This window comes from Mastigoproctus giganteus, chromosome 3 (assembly GCF_048544385.1).
Source record: "Mastigoproctus giganteus isolate SK-2022 chromosome 3, ASM4854438v1, whole genome shotgun sequence".
Classification (NCBI taxonomy): Eukaryota; Metazoa; Arthropoda; class Arachnida; order Uropygi; family Thelyphonidae; genus Mastigoproctus; species Mastigoproctus giganteus.
Genome location: NC_143577.1, coordinates 174,383,665 through 174,400,718, shown reverse-complemented (window position 1 = coordinate 174,400,718; position 17,054 = coordinate 174,383,665). Strand labels below are relative to the sequence as shown.

The 17,054-nt window shown below is 35.7% G+C and overlaps 1 protein-coding gene across 1 annotated transcript in view; it reads left to right on the top strand.

Moving 5' to 3' along the window:
* Positions 1-17,054, top strand: part of ena (ENAH actin regulator enabled) — a 189,697-nt gene that overhangs the window by 116,024 nt on the left and 56,619 nt on the right. Inside the window, exons 5-6 of the mRNA XM_090370151.1 lie at positions 9,866-9,933; positions 16,387-16,754. Coding sequence (XP_090226277.1) covers positions 9,866-9,933; positions 16,387-16,754 — 436 coding nt within the window. The remainder of the gene's footprint in view (positions 1-9,865; positions 9,934-16,386; positions 16,755-17,054) is intronic.

The window sequence follows — 17,054 nt, the reverse complement described above, 5'->3', positions numbered from 1 at the left end:
GAGTACGCATCCTTTCTGGGGTATAAAACATTCCAAGCCAGTTCTGATTGGCTGGATAAATTTAAAAGTGCTTATTCGAAAAAGTTATTTCTGGTGAAAGTGGAGTTGTAACCAAAGAAGACTGTACCCATTGGAAACAAACAATTTTAAAAAAATTATAGACTACAAGCCCAAAGACATACAACGATGAAACAGGTCTATTTTTTAAATGTTTGCTGAACAAGACACTGACTTTTAAAGGTGATAAATATGCAAATATGGCTGGCTGGTAATGAAAAACTGAAGCTTTTGGTAATAGGCAAAAATAAACAACCCTGATGTTTCAAAGGAGTGAAGTTGGTTAGAGTTGGACTACAACTACAACAAAAAATCTTGAATGACGAAAGAGAACAAAAAAATCACGTTGATTGTCAACAATTGCCCTGCCTGCCTGCCTTCACTTGGTAATTTCGAAACTTACAAGTGTGAAGCTTGTTTTCTTCCCTCCGAATACTTTATCTAAACTGCAGTCAATGAACCAAAGCATTATCAGGAATTTGAAATGCGCTACAGAAAGTGCATACTGAAAAAAAAATTATACAGAATATAGAAACTAACCAACCTATAGATTCTCTTATAGATCTGCAGATATGCATATCAGAGTTGGTGAATGTATGGATTCAGGATGCAATGGAATTGTTTCTACTACCCTGATGAAATAAACGATTAAGAGTTGTTTCACAAAAGCATGTTTTGCCAAAACGCCAATTAACAGCAAGGAGAGGGATGAACTACTACAACATATTGAGCAATCTTGGAAAAAACTTCAAGGGAGAGGTTTGATCAGTGGAGAAATTGTTCTTGATGAATTTTTAGGAGTTGATAATGATGTAATAGTAGCTGAATATCCAAGTGACTCCAACATTTTGGAGAGTATTCAAAGAACTAGTGACAATATTGATGGCGAGTTGGATAAAAATGATGGCAATATTAAACCTCCCAAACATGGAATGTTGGCAGCATTTGAAAATTTACGTCGGGACTTTCAGTGTGAAGAAAAAAATGTGCCATAAAATATATTTGAGTGTTTAAACAAATGCAAACATTTTTATGAACAATTTACAGTAAAATCCAGTATATAACAAAAAATGAAATAATTCTTAAAAGTGTACTAATATATTGTGCGCATCATGTAAGTAATCATTTCTTAATATGCTGGTATTAATAAATTAATTGTTTTAAAAGTGTCAGGAAATTTTTACATTCCCACTTGCTTTTGTTTATTTCCCATCTTTTACTCTATTTCTGAATGTTGAATTTCAGCATTTTTCATTGTTGAAAAGGTCGTATTTCTTTATAACGAAATTTCTGTTTAACGAATTTTTTCAAGCAAACGATCGATTTTGTTACATAGAGGTCAGACTGTGTGTATACATATCATTAACTATATAATATTGGTGTAGATACACCATAGTTTACCCATAAATTTGAACTAAGTATGTAGTGTAAAAACATTGTTTTAATTGTATCTCATATTGTGGGTGCCTTCACAACAAGATAGCTATAACGCTTCTCTAGTAGAGAAGACTACTGTTATTTATTTTCAGTGGACACAACCACCACCCAGATGATCGTTTCAAAGCTAGTTGGCTTCATCATCGGTGGGTGGGCAGGTACCCTGGTAATGTAACGTGCCATCACAGTTGAGAAGTTATTTACACAATATGAGCGATGCGAAATGGTGAATAAATAATAATGTATTAGAAGATGAAATACACAAGGCATAATTTCTTGCGGGTTTAGGTAATTAACTATATAATATCAATGTAGATACACCATAGTTTGTTTACCCATTAATTTGAACTACATATGTAGTGTAAAGGCATTGTTTAATTGTATCTCATATTGAGGGTGATTTCACACCAGCTATCTCGTGAAGGCACCCACAATATGAGATACAATTAAAACGATTCCTTTACACTACATACATAGTTCAAATTTATGGGTGAATTATGGTGTATCTACCACCGATATTATATAGTTAATTACCTAAACCCATAAGAAATTATGCCTTGTGCATTTTGTCTTCTTATATATCATTAACAAATTACTTATGGATTTTATACAGGTATGAAATATATGTGATGAAATCAGTCATCTAATTTGCATTGTAACAACTTGTTTACCTGGCAAACTTCAATGTCTGGAATAGTGAAGTTCAAAAAAAAAAATTGGATAATCTTGTTTATAGTTTGTAAAGCTTTATTTTCAGGTTTTTTTTTTTTTTAATACCCTATGATTCACATGTCTTTGCCATGCCACAACTTGCTTGTGACCAGATTATTAGAGGAAATATAGTGTTTTTCCTGTATATGTGGAAAGTAGGTAATCAGCAAGATGAATATATCTTTTGTTAAAGCTCATTTTACAAGTCATTCAAGGCTGATGTAAACCTCGTTATGTTTTTTGATGTGTAAACATCTTTCCGGCACCTACTAAATTTCAGACTGTAGTAAAATCAATTTGTCAGATTTTATGAAATGGAAATGCCATCAGTTACTTTCCAGATAGTAACTGAGTTAGTGTCAGACCCTTTCTGGAAGTGACGTCAATGATATCATTTCCAGAAAGTATATATTGATTATGAAATAAAAGAGCTTTTGTATTGTAAATATTTTATTGATCATTCACAAAATTCAATAATTTCAGCTGGAAGACAAGATACAATAGATTTATGATAACTGAAGTAAAAGACGTATACTTGCAACTGCAATGTATCTAAAAACCTCATAAAAACAGTGTCAATTGATGTACCCGATCTTGTAGTTAAGATTGAGGGATTAGTGTTTATTGTGAGATTGAGCATTTCTTGCAGGAAATTAATTAACAGTTTAGTTTCTTCCAATCCGAAGTTAATGTTGAAATTGCCGCTCATGATCGTGGATATTTTATGTAACTCTTTCTTTAACAGTGCTGCACCTTGAATTAAGTATGGAGCAAAGCAAAATGAATAAAGTCAGTTATATCCTGTATCTCACTGCTTGGATAAAAAATTAGACAACCGATCTTTGTTGTCTAATTCTATCACTTGGCCGTTGGGTAAAAAGCACTCTGCTGTACATATATTGCTGATGCTATCGAGGCAGTGTTAGGTGGGTCGGAAAACTGCTAGCTTGGGTGAACACATCAACTAATAGATTAACAGTAGCCTGTGGCAGAGGTGAAAGTGATTCTTGCACTGCTTCCATTGGAATGAGCAGCAACCTGGAAAACAAGATGCAGGGTATTTCAGAGACTGCTGGGAATCATTGCAGTACAAGTAAACCCATGGGCTGTGTTAGGGTAGCTAAGAATAGGAACAGTTGCATATATACTTGCATATACACCAATGTTAAGAGTTTGGTAAATAAATTTGATTAACTGGAGGTGTTGGTCAAAATATCAAAGGCAGATATTGTTAGGATATCAGACACGTATCACACAGATATAATGAATGCAGAACTGGAATTTGGGGAGTACAATGTGTACAGGAAGGATAGGAAGGGAGGAGGAGTTATGCTATTAGTTAAGAAACACAAAATCCAAGGAATTGCAGCCAGTCGACATCGCTGGACAGTGCAGTATCGAGTCAGTTTGGTGTGACATAAGCACTGGGAGATCAAAATTGAGAGTAGGAGTGAGTTATAGGCCTAATGACTCTGATGAGTATAACAAAAAACTGTACAGGGAAATAGAGTGGGCCAGTAAATCAGAGTAAATCAGAGAGTCTTATAATGGAGGATTTTAATTTCCCGGATATTGATTGGAATTTGTGGGTTGGTCACTCACACACTAGCAAGGCTTTTATGGATTTATTGGATGATTATTTTCTACTTCAGCATGTTCGGGAGGCAACTAGAGGGAGTAATACTCTTGATCTTATTATCAGTAGTGATTCTTCATGCATTAAGAATCTGCAGATAAAGGAGGAAGGACGGATGTCGGATAGATGTGCGGAAATTCGCCTTTAGCCAGCGGGCAGTTGGTTTGTGGAATAGACTTCCATCGCTTGTTGTTGAAGTTGATAGCTTAAACAAATTTAAGGCTCAGCTGGACAGGTATTTCGAACGAATTGAGGGGTGAAATGGGAGTAGTGGTTGTTTTTTTTTGGCTGATGCTGAATAAGCTTGCTTTCTTGCATCATATGCCTCTACTAATGCTAATGCTAAAGGAACCACTAGGTGGCAGTGATCACAGTTTTCTGAAGTGGGATTTACTCAAACAGGTAACTACCATCAGGGGTAAAGGGAAGGGTTTTTCTTTCGTAAAGGTGACTACGGAGATCTGAGACAGTATTTAAATTCTATACGGTGGGACTAACTGGATGATGTTACCAACAGCAAATTCAAAATGGGAGGCATTCAAAGAATTAATCTTGGAAGCTACTAGGCTTTACATACCAACTAAGAAATATTGTTCAAGGTTTAGGCCTAAATGGATATCAGATGAACTAATGAGACATGTGGCAGAGAAGAAAAATGCATGGGATACATATAAATTAATGGGTATCATGGAAGCCCATGATAGATATAAGCTGGTCTGTAACCAAGTCACAAAGGAGATTGAGAAATTTTTGGCAAAGGATGCAAAGAAAAACAGCAAAGAGTTCTTTACCTATATAAACTCTAGAAGGAAGGGAATGAATCAGATTGGTCCACTGGATATTGATGGTTCAACTGTTGATGATCCTGCTCAGGTGGCTAACAAACTAAATGAATATTTTGCATCTACATTCACACATGAGTAGTTCTTCAGGGAGGTGAATTAAATAAAGTCTGGCAGTGAGCTATATGATTTTTTAATAACTGAGAGGAAAGTGGAGGAGAAATTGTTGAAGATAAACATAAAAAAGGCACCCAGGGTGGATGGGATCTATCTAGTTATATTAAAGGAGGCAGTGAAGGAAGTAAGCAAACCCTTAGCCATAATTATCAGAGCTTCCATGGACTGGAGATGTGCAGATGTGACCCCAAGTCACAAAGGAGGATCAACGGGTGACACAAGTAATTATAGACCTGTTAGTTTAACTTCTGTTCTAGGGAAATTAATGGAGGCACTGGTTAAAGATGCATTGCAGGATCATCTAGACAAGACTGCAGCAATAATTCAGACACAGCATGGGTTTGTTAAGGGGAAGTCTTGTCTGACCAATTTGATTGGATACTATGATGTGGTCACAAAGGAACTGGATTTAGGGAATAACTTTGATATCATATATTTGGATCTTAGAAAGGCTTTTGATACTGTTACACATGGAAGACTGCTGCACAAATTGGAGCAGTGCGTCATTGGAGGCAAATTGCTGCTATGAATAAAGGGATGGTTGAGTGGGAGAAGACAGAGTGGTAATCAAAGAACACTGCTTTGATTTGACGTGGACTAATGTTATTAGTGGAGTCCCTCAGTGTTGGGTCCATTGGTGTTTTTTGTATTTATAAATGATAATGGTATATCAGGCTTAATGTACAAGTTTGCAGACGATACGAAGGTTGTCAGGGTTGTCAAGGACACTAATGAAGTACGCTGCTGCAACAGGATCTAGAAACGTTGGGCAGATGAGCTGGAGGTGGCAAATGAAGTTTAACATTGACAAATGTAAAGTACTACATATGTGAAGCAGTAACCCCAGAGTAACGTATAAACTCTGTGGTACTACACTGACAGTGGTAGAGAATGAAAAGGACCTGGGGGTAATTGTGCAGGCAGATATGAAGTTTTCTGAGCAGTGCAGATGGTCTGCACGAGTAGCTCATGGTGTCTTGTCAATGATATACAGGAATTTTTCTAGCAGGGATAAGGATGGGATTATGCCCCTGTATAAGGCAATGGTCAGGTCACACCTTGAGTACTGTATACACGGTCTGGAGGCCTCATTTTAAGAAAGAACTGTTGGAATGAGTACAGAGAAGGGCAACAAGATTAGTGAACGGAACGAAGGGTTGCTCTTACAAAGAAAGGCTTAAGTTTTGCAGATTAGTGTCTGGAGACTAGGCACCTGCGAGGTGATCTGATTAAGGTGTATAAAGCCTTGAATGATTTGAGTATGCTCAATGTTGATGGGATTCTTCTTGCTCAGAATAATCACCTGAGAGGGCATAAATTCAAATTGAGGAAAGTCAGTTGTAGGATAGATGTGCGGAAGTTTGCCTTTAGCCAGTGGGTAGTTGATTGGTGGAACAGACTTCCATCTTTTGTTGTGGAAGTTGATTGCTTAAATAAATTTAAGGCTAAGCTGGACAGGTATTTGGAGTAAACGGAGGGGGTGAAATGGGAGCAAGTTTTTTTTTTTTTTTTTTTTTTTTTTGGCTGATGCTGCATAAGCTTGCTTTCTTGCATCGCATTAGTAGAGGTATACGATGCTTGCTTTCTTGCATTGTATGGCTCTACTAATGGTAATATTGCCAATGGGCCGAATAGTGACTGTCGCATCAGTCGTTTGTCGATAGATGACATCTAAGTATGGCATAACAATGTGTCCCTTGTCCTTCTTGTGATGTATTGTGACTCCAGCTGTTTGTTTGGTTTCATGCTTGAATTGATCCACACAATTGAAGTTCGGGATGCTAACACTCGTTATTTTCTAACCAAGTCTCAGATAGCAGCAAGATTTGGCATTGTTCTGTAACAGTGTTGGTGAGGACAGCGTGGTGTGCTCGTATGCTTTGGCAGTTGAGTGAGAGAACCGAGAGTTCCTTCCTATCATGGATTAATTTGAGCAAGCTTTCCTGTCTTGTTTGTAGTCGATTAGTTACAAGCCTGGTAATCTCATTTTGTAGATCAATGGTGGATGTAGCATTTCTCAGGCGTGTTAGAACCTCTTGTCATTGGTTGGCGAGACAATGTAAAGTCTATTGATGTCAGTTACGCACGACAGAGTGACATAAACCAGCTGCTGTTTGTGCCCCTTTTCATATTGTTAAACCACTGTATCGAATGTGCCACATTGCGACTTGTGTATCATCATTGCACAAGCTGGTATAAGACTAAAGTGATTTCTTTTGATGCAGATTGTGTGTTTGTTCAACAATATATTCTCGTTATATCGTGTGATCAGCCTGGCTACACGATTGATGTTGCTTGCTTGCATGTATCTTGCCGCCTTCTTGCATGCTAAATTTCTAATCTTAGGGTGGTTACACATAGAACACAGGTAGCCGCTTACTGGAAACCAGCAGCGTCATAAAATGGATGCTTCTCACTGGTTATGAAAACATAGAAAGCAGTTGACCAATGCAACTTCTTGGTATAAACACATAGAAAGCATATGACTAGTGTAACTTCTACAAAGAACGCAGGTAACTACTTGCCTGGAACTAGCAGCAACGTGCAGGTGAAGCTTCTCTCTGGCTATAAATACAACAGAAAGCAGTTGAGCAGTACAAAACTTTACCCCATTGCATACCGAGCAGTTGCACAGGTCAACTGCTTTCTATGTGTTCATAGCCAGTGAGAAGCTTCTGCTTTGTGACGCCGCTGGTTTCCGGTAAGCAGCTACCTGCGTTCTATGTATAAGCACCATTAGCTGAGGTGGTAAATTCAAGCCACAATCGTTGTATTCGATCTTAGATAATTTACCAAGGGCTCCGTAATGCCCATGTTGGTGGTGACGATATACGGCTTTCCAATAACGAGTGGGAGCTCGTAGAGTAATCCGCCTGTGCCAATAACAGACATTTTATAGTTTCTGGCGAACATGTGCTAGATGCAACGTTTGCTGTTGGGCAATGAGACTTTTCTCGATCGGAACTGCTTCACTTATGTCGTCTTTAGCCAAATTAATTTCCATGTGACTGTCATCGAAGAATGACTGATTATCGTTATTTGATACAATCGATAGAGAGGCATGTTGACTAAATATCGAAGCCATGCTTTAACCACTTGCTTTCTTACTAACCCAATCAAATAGCTGGACTTGTGTATTTCCTTGCATTTTATATGCACATTTATACAATGATCATCGTCAATCTTCCTTGGCAAGCGATGGACCATCATGTTGACTGATACGGGCACATTGATCACTTGGCCCAGAATGCTGTGTTGTCCGTATGTGTGTGTCAGGTGCCTTATTTGCATGAACTGTAAGCGAGGAGGAATAAACCTCTCCGTCACTAAATCCAACTTCGGTAAATACAATGGAATTTCTGGGTAGACAAAGCCATTCGACTTACATAGTAGTGGAATGGTGTTCTTAAGTGATTCTCTGCAACTATTGCATACAAGAATTCCATTGACGTCAGCATCAGGAAATGCAGTGCATATCTGGTACATCTTTAGCAGCTGGTTTCTTTGTGTCATTTTCAAACTGTAGACAATCGCAATTGTAGTATACAGAACAGAAATCATTTCTCATAAATATCCTTTCAAACTCTCGATGGGTGTTCTTATTTAAATAGTAGTCTATATAAAGAAAATGTGCTTGATCATTTAAACTCTTCTGCTCCGCAATTGGAGAACTGTTCTGTTGTACATAATTAATACTCACTTTGGGTACATTGTTGTTAGATGGTGCGGCATTGCTTGTTGAAGGTACTGCTAAATCCATTGCTTGACTTTCTGTTTGTCTTTTACACAATCTCGATAGCCTTTGTCGTTCTTTCACACCCATTGCTACCTCCATCTTTATCTTCTTAGGTTGGCTTGCTCTGTGCTTGACTTTGGCATCGTTGTACACAAAGGTTATAGCAGTGTGGCATTCAGTCCCTTTGAAAATTATTGATGTGAAAACATCTAGGCATCTAACAATGGAATGTAATGAAATGTGGTTTGTATAACAATATAAATACTTGTATTGTTGCAATCATACTATTCAACAAATGGCTACTGTCAAATGGGTAATTAGGCTATTGATCTAACCTCTTCCAAATGTTGATTTTTAAAAGTAAGCAGTGGGCATGTGCATAAAACATTACATCGCTTATACTAAATATTTCAGACTGAAGTACGACGCTAATGTCACTAACATTGATTCAATGGAGTAAGTAATGTCTATGAGCATAAAAAGTTACATCTTTCATGGTTTTGGTTCTAGCTATTCAGTTTTAAAACTGTTCTGATTTTTGTAAAAGTTGTTTACACATAAAAAAATCTTTCATGCGTACAGGGTACACATGCAGTTTTTTTTTAAATGGCCAATGCAATATGATGATATAGTTTTCATGTAGATTGTGGCAGTGCTTCCATGTTATTGTGTTTGCAGTATCTCTGTTATAGACACAGGATAGTGTCAGACCATGTCATTCTGAGTGTGGAACAGCACTGTATTATCATATTGGTGAAAGAAATATGAAGCCAGTCAGACTATGTGCTAGTTATAAGACTACATATAGAAAGTTTTTAGAAGGCTGCAGAATCTTTACCAACTGGGAAAATGCTCACTTTTCTGACTTGTGATTTGTAAAATAGGCATTTATAACCATGATATTATAATCATGGTCACTTGTTCAAAAAAAGTGTGCGTAATGGGTTCCAAAGAGATCAATGTTTAACCGGAAGGTGCAGCATGTTATCCACAGTGTTTGCACTGATCTGAATCAGAGCAAGATGCATTCTGGCAGTGAATAATTAACTTGTGATGAGATATGAGTATGCTGTCACTCCCGTAATGAGCCAACATGGAGTGGCTCTCTAAAGATTTCACAGGTTTTCCCTTTTTTTGGTATTGCCAGTTTTAAAGGAATTGAGTATTTCTGTATTTCATGTGTTGATTTAAGATGACCTGTGCTTAATATGATGACCCATGCTTAACCTTCTTTGCTTAATAAACTTTTAAAAACCCTATCCTATGATGAATAATGTTTTTCTTATTAAATAAAAGCTGAATTTAAATTAAATAAATTTGTTTGTTTAGAGTAAACAGCGATAATGGAGAGAGAAGAATACCTCCACAGGACAATGTCCAGTATGCAAGCAATGCAGGTAGGCATTTACTCTTGTTATTAAGTTTATTATTATTAGACTCTGAAAATGATACAAGGAAACCATTATTTCTGTGAGGTCAGAAACACTACAAATATCTCTCATGTGAAGGCATTTGACTGCAAACCTGCATTTTCTGCCAAAGTGTACCTTGCAGATGCTTTAAAGAAGGTTATAAAGCCTTTTAACCAAATTGTTCTGTAGTGACCACCTCTGCTCCAGACTAAGTGTATTTAGCCTCTGCTCCAGACTAAGTGGGCAACTCTAGGAAGGTAAGTTTATATAAGGTGAAGTTGTTCTGCTTATACTCCAGAATGACTGCACTGGATCAGATGAATTTAAAAGGTAAAGAATACAAGAATATTACCATATTTGGTGGTCATGTGGGCTTGAACATGTGTGCTATACCTCTGCATCAATCATTCAGCTACGTTAGGCCTTTTGATTGCTTTGTCCTACCTTAATGATTCTGGCTGGAATCAAAGATTTGTTCCAAGAAGTTGGATAATACATCATATAATATTATGGACGAAAATGATGACTGAAGGGCTACAGTCCACCCATTTGGTATAATAGATCTGGATGATAATGAAATTATGGTCTTGTAGTGTGTTTCAAAAGCATAACTTTTTATACCACAGAAGTTACAATGTTGCATCATGCTTTTGGGGTGGCTTTCTGGGAGCCCTGAGCTGAATCTGCTAGATTACAGTTATGATCAGAGTTAGAACTCGTGGCATGCCAACATCAGTCAGTATTTCATTGAATATGCACTTGTGCTATGATAGATTAATGTCCTGATAAATTGATGATTTATGTAAAGACTATGGTTGACTATTTTGAATACATGGCTGAATTTCATTAATAATTTATTAGTAAATTCTAAATAAAGAACCTGTGTAAAAATATTTCAGTATTGCATATACAGTGGTGACAAAAAACTGCATCACTTGTGAATTTTGCAAATACAGTGGAATTGTGTATTAACACAATTCCACTGTATTTGCCTAAATTTTCACATTTTGTAATAATGAGGTTTGTAGTAACGAGGTCAAAATTGTCAAAATTTTACTGTTTTTTTTTGGTACATACTGTATATCTAAGAACAATAATAAATAATAATAATATCAAAAATAAATTAATAAAATAATAAAAATAAAATAAAAACAAAAGTCTTGTCTAACAATACAGTAATAGGAATAACATATTTTTTAAAGATTTTATTTTATTTGTAAGATAAACTAAGAAAAAAGCAATATTAATGGAAATGAAAATATTGTACAGTATATATTTTGATGTATACAATATTTTAGTATCACAGTAAAAAGAATTACAATCTTAATATACAAGGAGACATACAAACCATTAACTTTTTAATAAATTAATCTAATTTAAAGAAAGAATCCAATGTTGTTTGCACAGTTTTTGTCCTATATGCATTTTTAACTACAGCACAGATGTTATCATATGCAATAGTTGTTTCTTTATCAACGTTACTGCAGGCCACCACATTCTCTATTATGTTCAGTGCATTTTGGTTATCTTTTTTAGATGGCAGTGTGCACACTTCTTCACTTTTGCTGTCCTTGGTAACAAAAACATCATTATTTTGTTTGGTACCGTACCCAGCAGCTCTTCTGGTGTTGGCATTGCAGTGGTAGCAACTTCATCCACCTTCACAAACTCTTCAAATTCTTCAACAAAATCCATATGCTCCTTCAAATTCCTCCATTCCTCACTGTTGCTATCACATTTGTCTGCTGGACCATGTTTTTCAATGATGTTCTCTCCAAAGCTGCTCTTTCTGAAGCAGTTGATTTATTAAGGAAAGTATTACATTTGATGTAATACTTTCCCATGCAATAACAAGATTACAGATAGCATCCAAGACATTTCAATTTGGCTGCAAATTGTTCCCTCCTATGTTGTGAATCAAGTACCTTATCAGGTGGGCTCTGTATGCTCTCTTGAGGTTATAAATAATGCCTTGATCCAGTGGTTAAACTGGTGGTATTGGGGAGTAAAAACAACAGCCGTGTATTTGTCAACTTAGTGTCTTGGCAGAATGTGCTGTACAGTGGTCTAGAATCATCAAAATGTTCCTTTTTTCTGAAGCCATTCTTCTGTCCAAATTTGATAACCAAGACTGAAAAATTTCGATCATAAGCCAAGCACTTCTATTGGCCTCATAATCACAGGGAAGTTGGTTAACTGCTTTAAAACATCTTGGCTTGGAAAACTTACCAATCACAAGTGGGCATAGTTTTGTACTGCCATCTGAATTGCAGCATAACGGAACAGTGGGTCTTTGTTTACTTAATTTTCCGCCATGACAAGACTCTCCTCGAACAGCAAATGTTTTGTTTGGCAGCAAATCATAAAATAAACCCGTCTCGTCAAGATTAAAAATATCATTTGCCTCATATTTTTCAAGGATGGACTGTACGGAACACAACCATTCCGTAGCCTTTTCTTTGTCAACTAATCCAGACTCACTGCAAACGTTTAACAAAACCAAGTTATTTGTGTCTTTAAATCTTTGGAGCCAGCCACTGCTGCATTTGAAATTGCTAATCCCATGTTGCTGAGCTTTTCTTGCAAAATTAGACCTGATATTGGCAAATTAGATGCATGCATTTGTTGGTACCACTTGAAAGTTTTGTTTCAAGCTCCTTGTGTTTTGCACCACGAATTTGTTTCCTGTTTTATATCGCTGCTCCAGTGTCATGCACTTCAAGTCTTTTTTCAGTATTGTAGATAAAGTAAGTAAAGGGATGTTGTATTCCTTTGCAATGTCCATTTTGCTTCTTTCCATCCTATCAGCCTCCTGTATAATTTTTAGTTTAATTTCCAGGCTTAATTCTGTCAGTCTACGTTTTGTCGCCATAACACTGCTAGATAATATTTAATATAAACAAATTTTAAATTAATTTAAAGACAAGTTCCGAAAAGGACATCAGCTCAGATAAAATGGTACAAAAAATAGATTGCTGTATATGATAGCAAAATACTCTTTGAACTGGGGTAACAATTGCAACTGACCTTATTTTATAAGGTCAGTTGCAATTGTTAGGCATAGCTGTTTCAAAGAGCGATCTTGAGAAGGCACAGTCACTCTTATGGCCTGATCACAGCCTATTTTATCAGTCATAGCATGCGTAGAAAGCCTTTCCTGGGACAGAGCAACAGCTACACTTTTTTTTCCTTGGTGTCAACTGAACATATGTAGCAATGTTTACACTTCCGCAAAACAGGATACTAATGAGCTTGTATACCCTTCCAAAGGTGTATTTATAGAAATGGCTGATGTAATACCTTGCAGTTGCTGTCTGATGCGATAGAAGCATTATCTGATGCAATACTTTTGCTTTGTGACAACTGAAATGACTGTAATCAAACAATATCGTATACATTTCACTGCAAATGTTACTTTTTTTTAAGGTGATGCAGTTTTTTGTCCGCCAGTATATAGTTGGACCTCCATTAGTAGACATCTGAATAGTGGGCACTTCTCAGTAACTGACAAACATGTTTTCCCCTCTCTCCCAAGATAGTTTTGTAGTGTTTTCTCTATATATAGAAGATACTCTTAATAGTGGACGTATTTGTTCACACTAATTTAATATAAAAATAAAAGAAAACTGCAAATACTGTATACAGTGAAACTCCCATGGTTAATTTCTTTCTTTTATTAGCTTCTGCAGAAAATTCATAAAATAAGAGTTGAAAGTATAATACCAATCACATAAAAGTAATAAAACTTTAAATAAATGTCACTACTGATGAAACTTACGACAACACAAAAATCAAAGTGAAACATTATTTTCTGTTTATAAGCATTGGAAAGAGATAACTGAACAAAAGAAAGGAGCTGCGTGCAGATTTTGAGATAATGTGTATCGATAATATATGACTGGATAAACAACTGTGAATCATGACGGCAAAATTCCCATGAACACTGAACTGAAATGCAAGATTCTTGTGGAAACCAGTGTTTGCATTCATAAATTATCAATAAAGCTTTGGCCTGTGTTGTTAAACCTCCCAGTTCACATCATCAAAATATTTTTATAATCTATAGTTTCATTTCTGTGTCCAGTTTTATTTTCAGTTCTGTGTCCAGTTTCATTACTGTTTTCAATATGTATCCTCTTTATTTGATGATCTCCAGAAAGGAAGTTAAACTTTTAAGAAAAGGTGGAAGTTCATTGAGTTAGGAAATAATGAAAAATTAAGTGTTCGTTCACTCATTGGTTTAGTGTGAATGAAAACAGACTAGTGATTTAATTTGAAATAAGGATGCCATTTACAGGACTTTGGCTTTAAGTGAAATGAAGATTCTAAGGTGATTAACATGAGGAAGACCAAGACAGTTGTTCCTATGCTGTAATGTTTGACTAGTTGTGCTTTATTCATTCAAAGAACATCACAATAAGTGGACTATTAATTCAAGAGAAAGCATTGTTGGTTAGTAAATTTAAAAGCTTCCAGCGGATGGCTTGATAAGTTTAGGACGTAACATACCATTTCATTTAAAACAATAAATGATGAAGAAAAATCTTTAATGGTAAACAAGTTACAAAGTGCCATGAGAAATTGGTTGGCATCTGTGGTGAAACAAGACTATTTTTCAGAGCCCTCAGGGATAAAAATGTGTTCAAAAGAGTAAAAATGTAGCACTGGAAAAATATTAGAAGAAAATCTACTTGTTATATTGTGTATGTATATATGAGGAGAGTTGGAAACACCACTGTTCATAGATAAGGACAATAAACTTCATTGTTGCAAAATTGTAGATTTAATAAGTTTGATGTTTTCTTGCATGCAACTAAAAAGTCTTGGATGAGGAGAAATAGCGACTGAGTTTATCCTGAAATTTGTTGACAAAATGAAGAGAGCAGAAATGTCATTTTATTTCTTGATAATTCTAACTCAGGTTATGATCTCAACTTCACAATGTTTTTGTATCCTCAAACATGACTTCATTATGTCAACCATTAGATCAGGAGATATCATTCACAATTTCAAGACTCCTACAGGTAATTTCTTTTATCATACATAATAGAGAAAATAGATTTGACAATTCAGCACTAGCAAAATCTGTCATTGTGTTAGATGCAGTTTTATGGATATGTTCTGCTGCAAAATGCACAAAGAGCAGTGTCACAAACTTTTATGAAACCTGCGTTTATTAATATTGGCGGAAACTTAATCAGCTGCCAACCTGTTGTAGAGGAAACAGTCAATTGTTGCTCAGTTAATAAACGACTATGAATCCAACACAGCTGGAAGAATATATAAAAATTATGATTTTTATATATTCTTTTATATAATCATTGGAAGGTGGACTGAGTAGTAATGAAGATAATGCAAAAAGCATTACTAATGAAGTACTGAACATTAAAAATTATTCTGATGCTATTAATTAGTCATTACAAAGATTCACTCTAAATGTATTGAATTTGACTTGTGCCCTAGAAATGAATTTTGAAAAGTAAGCCTGCAAATTCTAAATGGAAAATTCAAAGTAAGGTTATACATTATTTTCCCAAAGCAACTAACTTTGAGTGCAAAGAAGTATAGTGCAGTATTAATTATTAGCACAGTTATGAATTATTAACACACATATGTATAAGCAAGATTATAATAATTGAGCAAGAGAAAGCTGATGTAAGATGCTGACAAATGTAAAGCTGATGACAGATGGAAGTGTAAAAAGCACAAGGGGCCAAAACTAGTAGGGAAAGGATAGAAACAAAGGGAAGTATTAAAGGTAGATGACAGGGAAAGAATGCAAAAAAAAACCTAAATGATAAATTGAGTTATAAGGAATTAAAGGCTGAATTAGAAAGCCAGTTAGAAAGAATGAAACTATAAAGGAAAAATAAATGATTACAAAGAAATAGCCAGCATAAAATAGAGGTGGAAAAATTTTAATTTATGTAATCTAAAAGTATGGGAAATAAAGGACATTGAAATAAAGTATTAAAATATTTGATGCAAGCTATAAAATATTGATACGTAATGCAGGTATTTCGTTGGGGAATTACACCTGATTATGTATCAATTGTATCAGTTATGTATCAGTGGCCAGATGGCCAATAAACATTCATTAAATTCGTATGATTGCAGGAACCAGCAAATGCTATATTATTACTCTGTGATTCACTGTTGGCACAGAGTTTCACTGATAGATACTTCTTTTAGATTTGGTACTTTATTATATGAACTTTTTGACTCTTGTAGAGATCACTACACTGCACTTGAAAGCTACTGCTGTAGGCATTTTTTATGTTTTGTTATTTCATTGGATACCTTTTATTATTCAGAAGTCAGTCTGTTTTTGAAATGTAAATAAATTCTAACTTAATCACAAGTGTCTCTAATTAATACATAACAGTTGAAGGTATAAATATTAAGTATTTCGATATAGAAAGTCTTTACATTTTCTAGTGCTGAATCATTCAAGTCATCCACCAACTCCAGCTACTGTCCCGTCACCCAACAGTAGCACTGGTCATCACCGGACTTCATCTGCTCCTCCTCCACCTACAACTGCTCCACCTGTTCCACCTCCACCACCACCTCCACCTGCTCCGACTATGACATCAGTGTCAGCACCATCTCCAGCACCTCCCCCTCCTCCCCCTCCACCACCTGCATGCAGCAATTCTATATCTGGAATGGCAACTCTTCCTCGTCAGAGCTCAAGGACAAGTCAAAACAACAACAACAACAATAATAATAATAATAATAATCCTCCACTTGTATCCTTGGCTTCAGCATTAGCCACAGCAAAATTAAAGAAAACACCTCAAAAGGTATGTTAAAATGTGTTATGTGAAACTAGATTTTTTGTTTTTCTTTTGGGTAAAAGTTTTAAATTCTGTATATTTGTAAAGTTCAATGAAATTGTATCAGTCCATTAAACCAAACAGTTACCAAATTTTGCAATATGGTGAACTCCAGTGGTAAATGAACATTTGACCTCCCCCTCCCCATGAATACAACTAATAATTTCATTTGGACCAGTGTGTGTGTGTGGGGGGGGGGTAAGAAATAAGAATACCACTTTTGATAATTAAATTTTAATCCATATATCAAATAATATTAGTATTAAT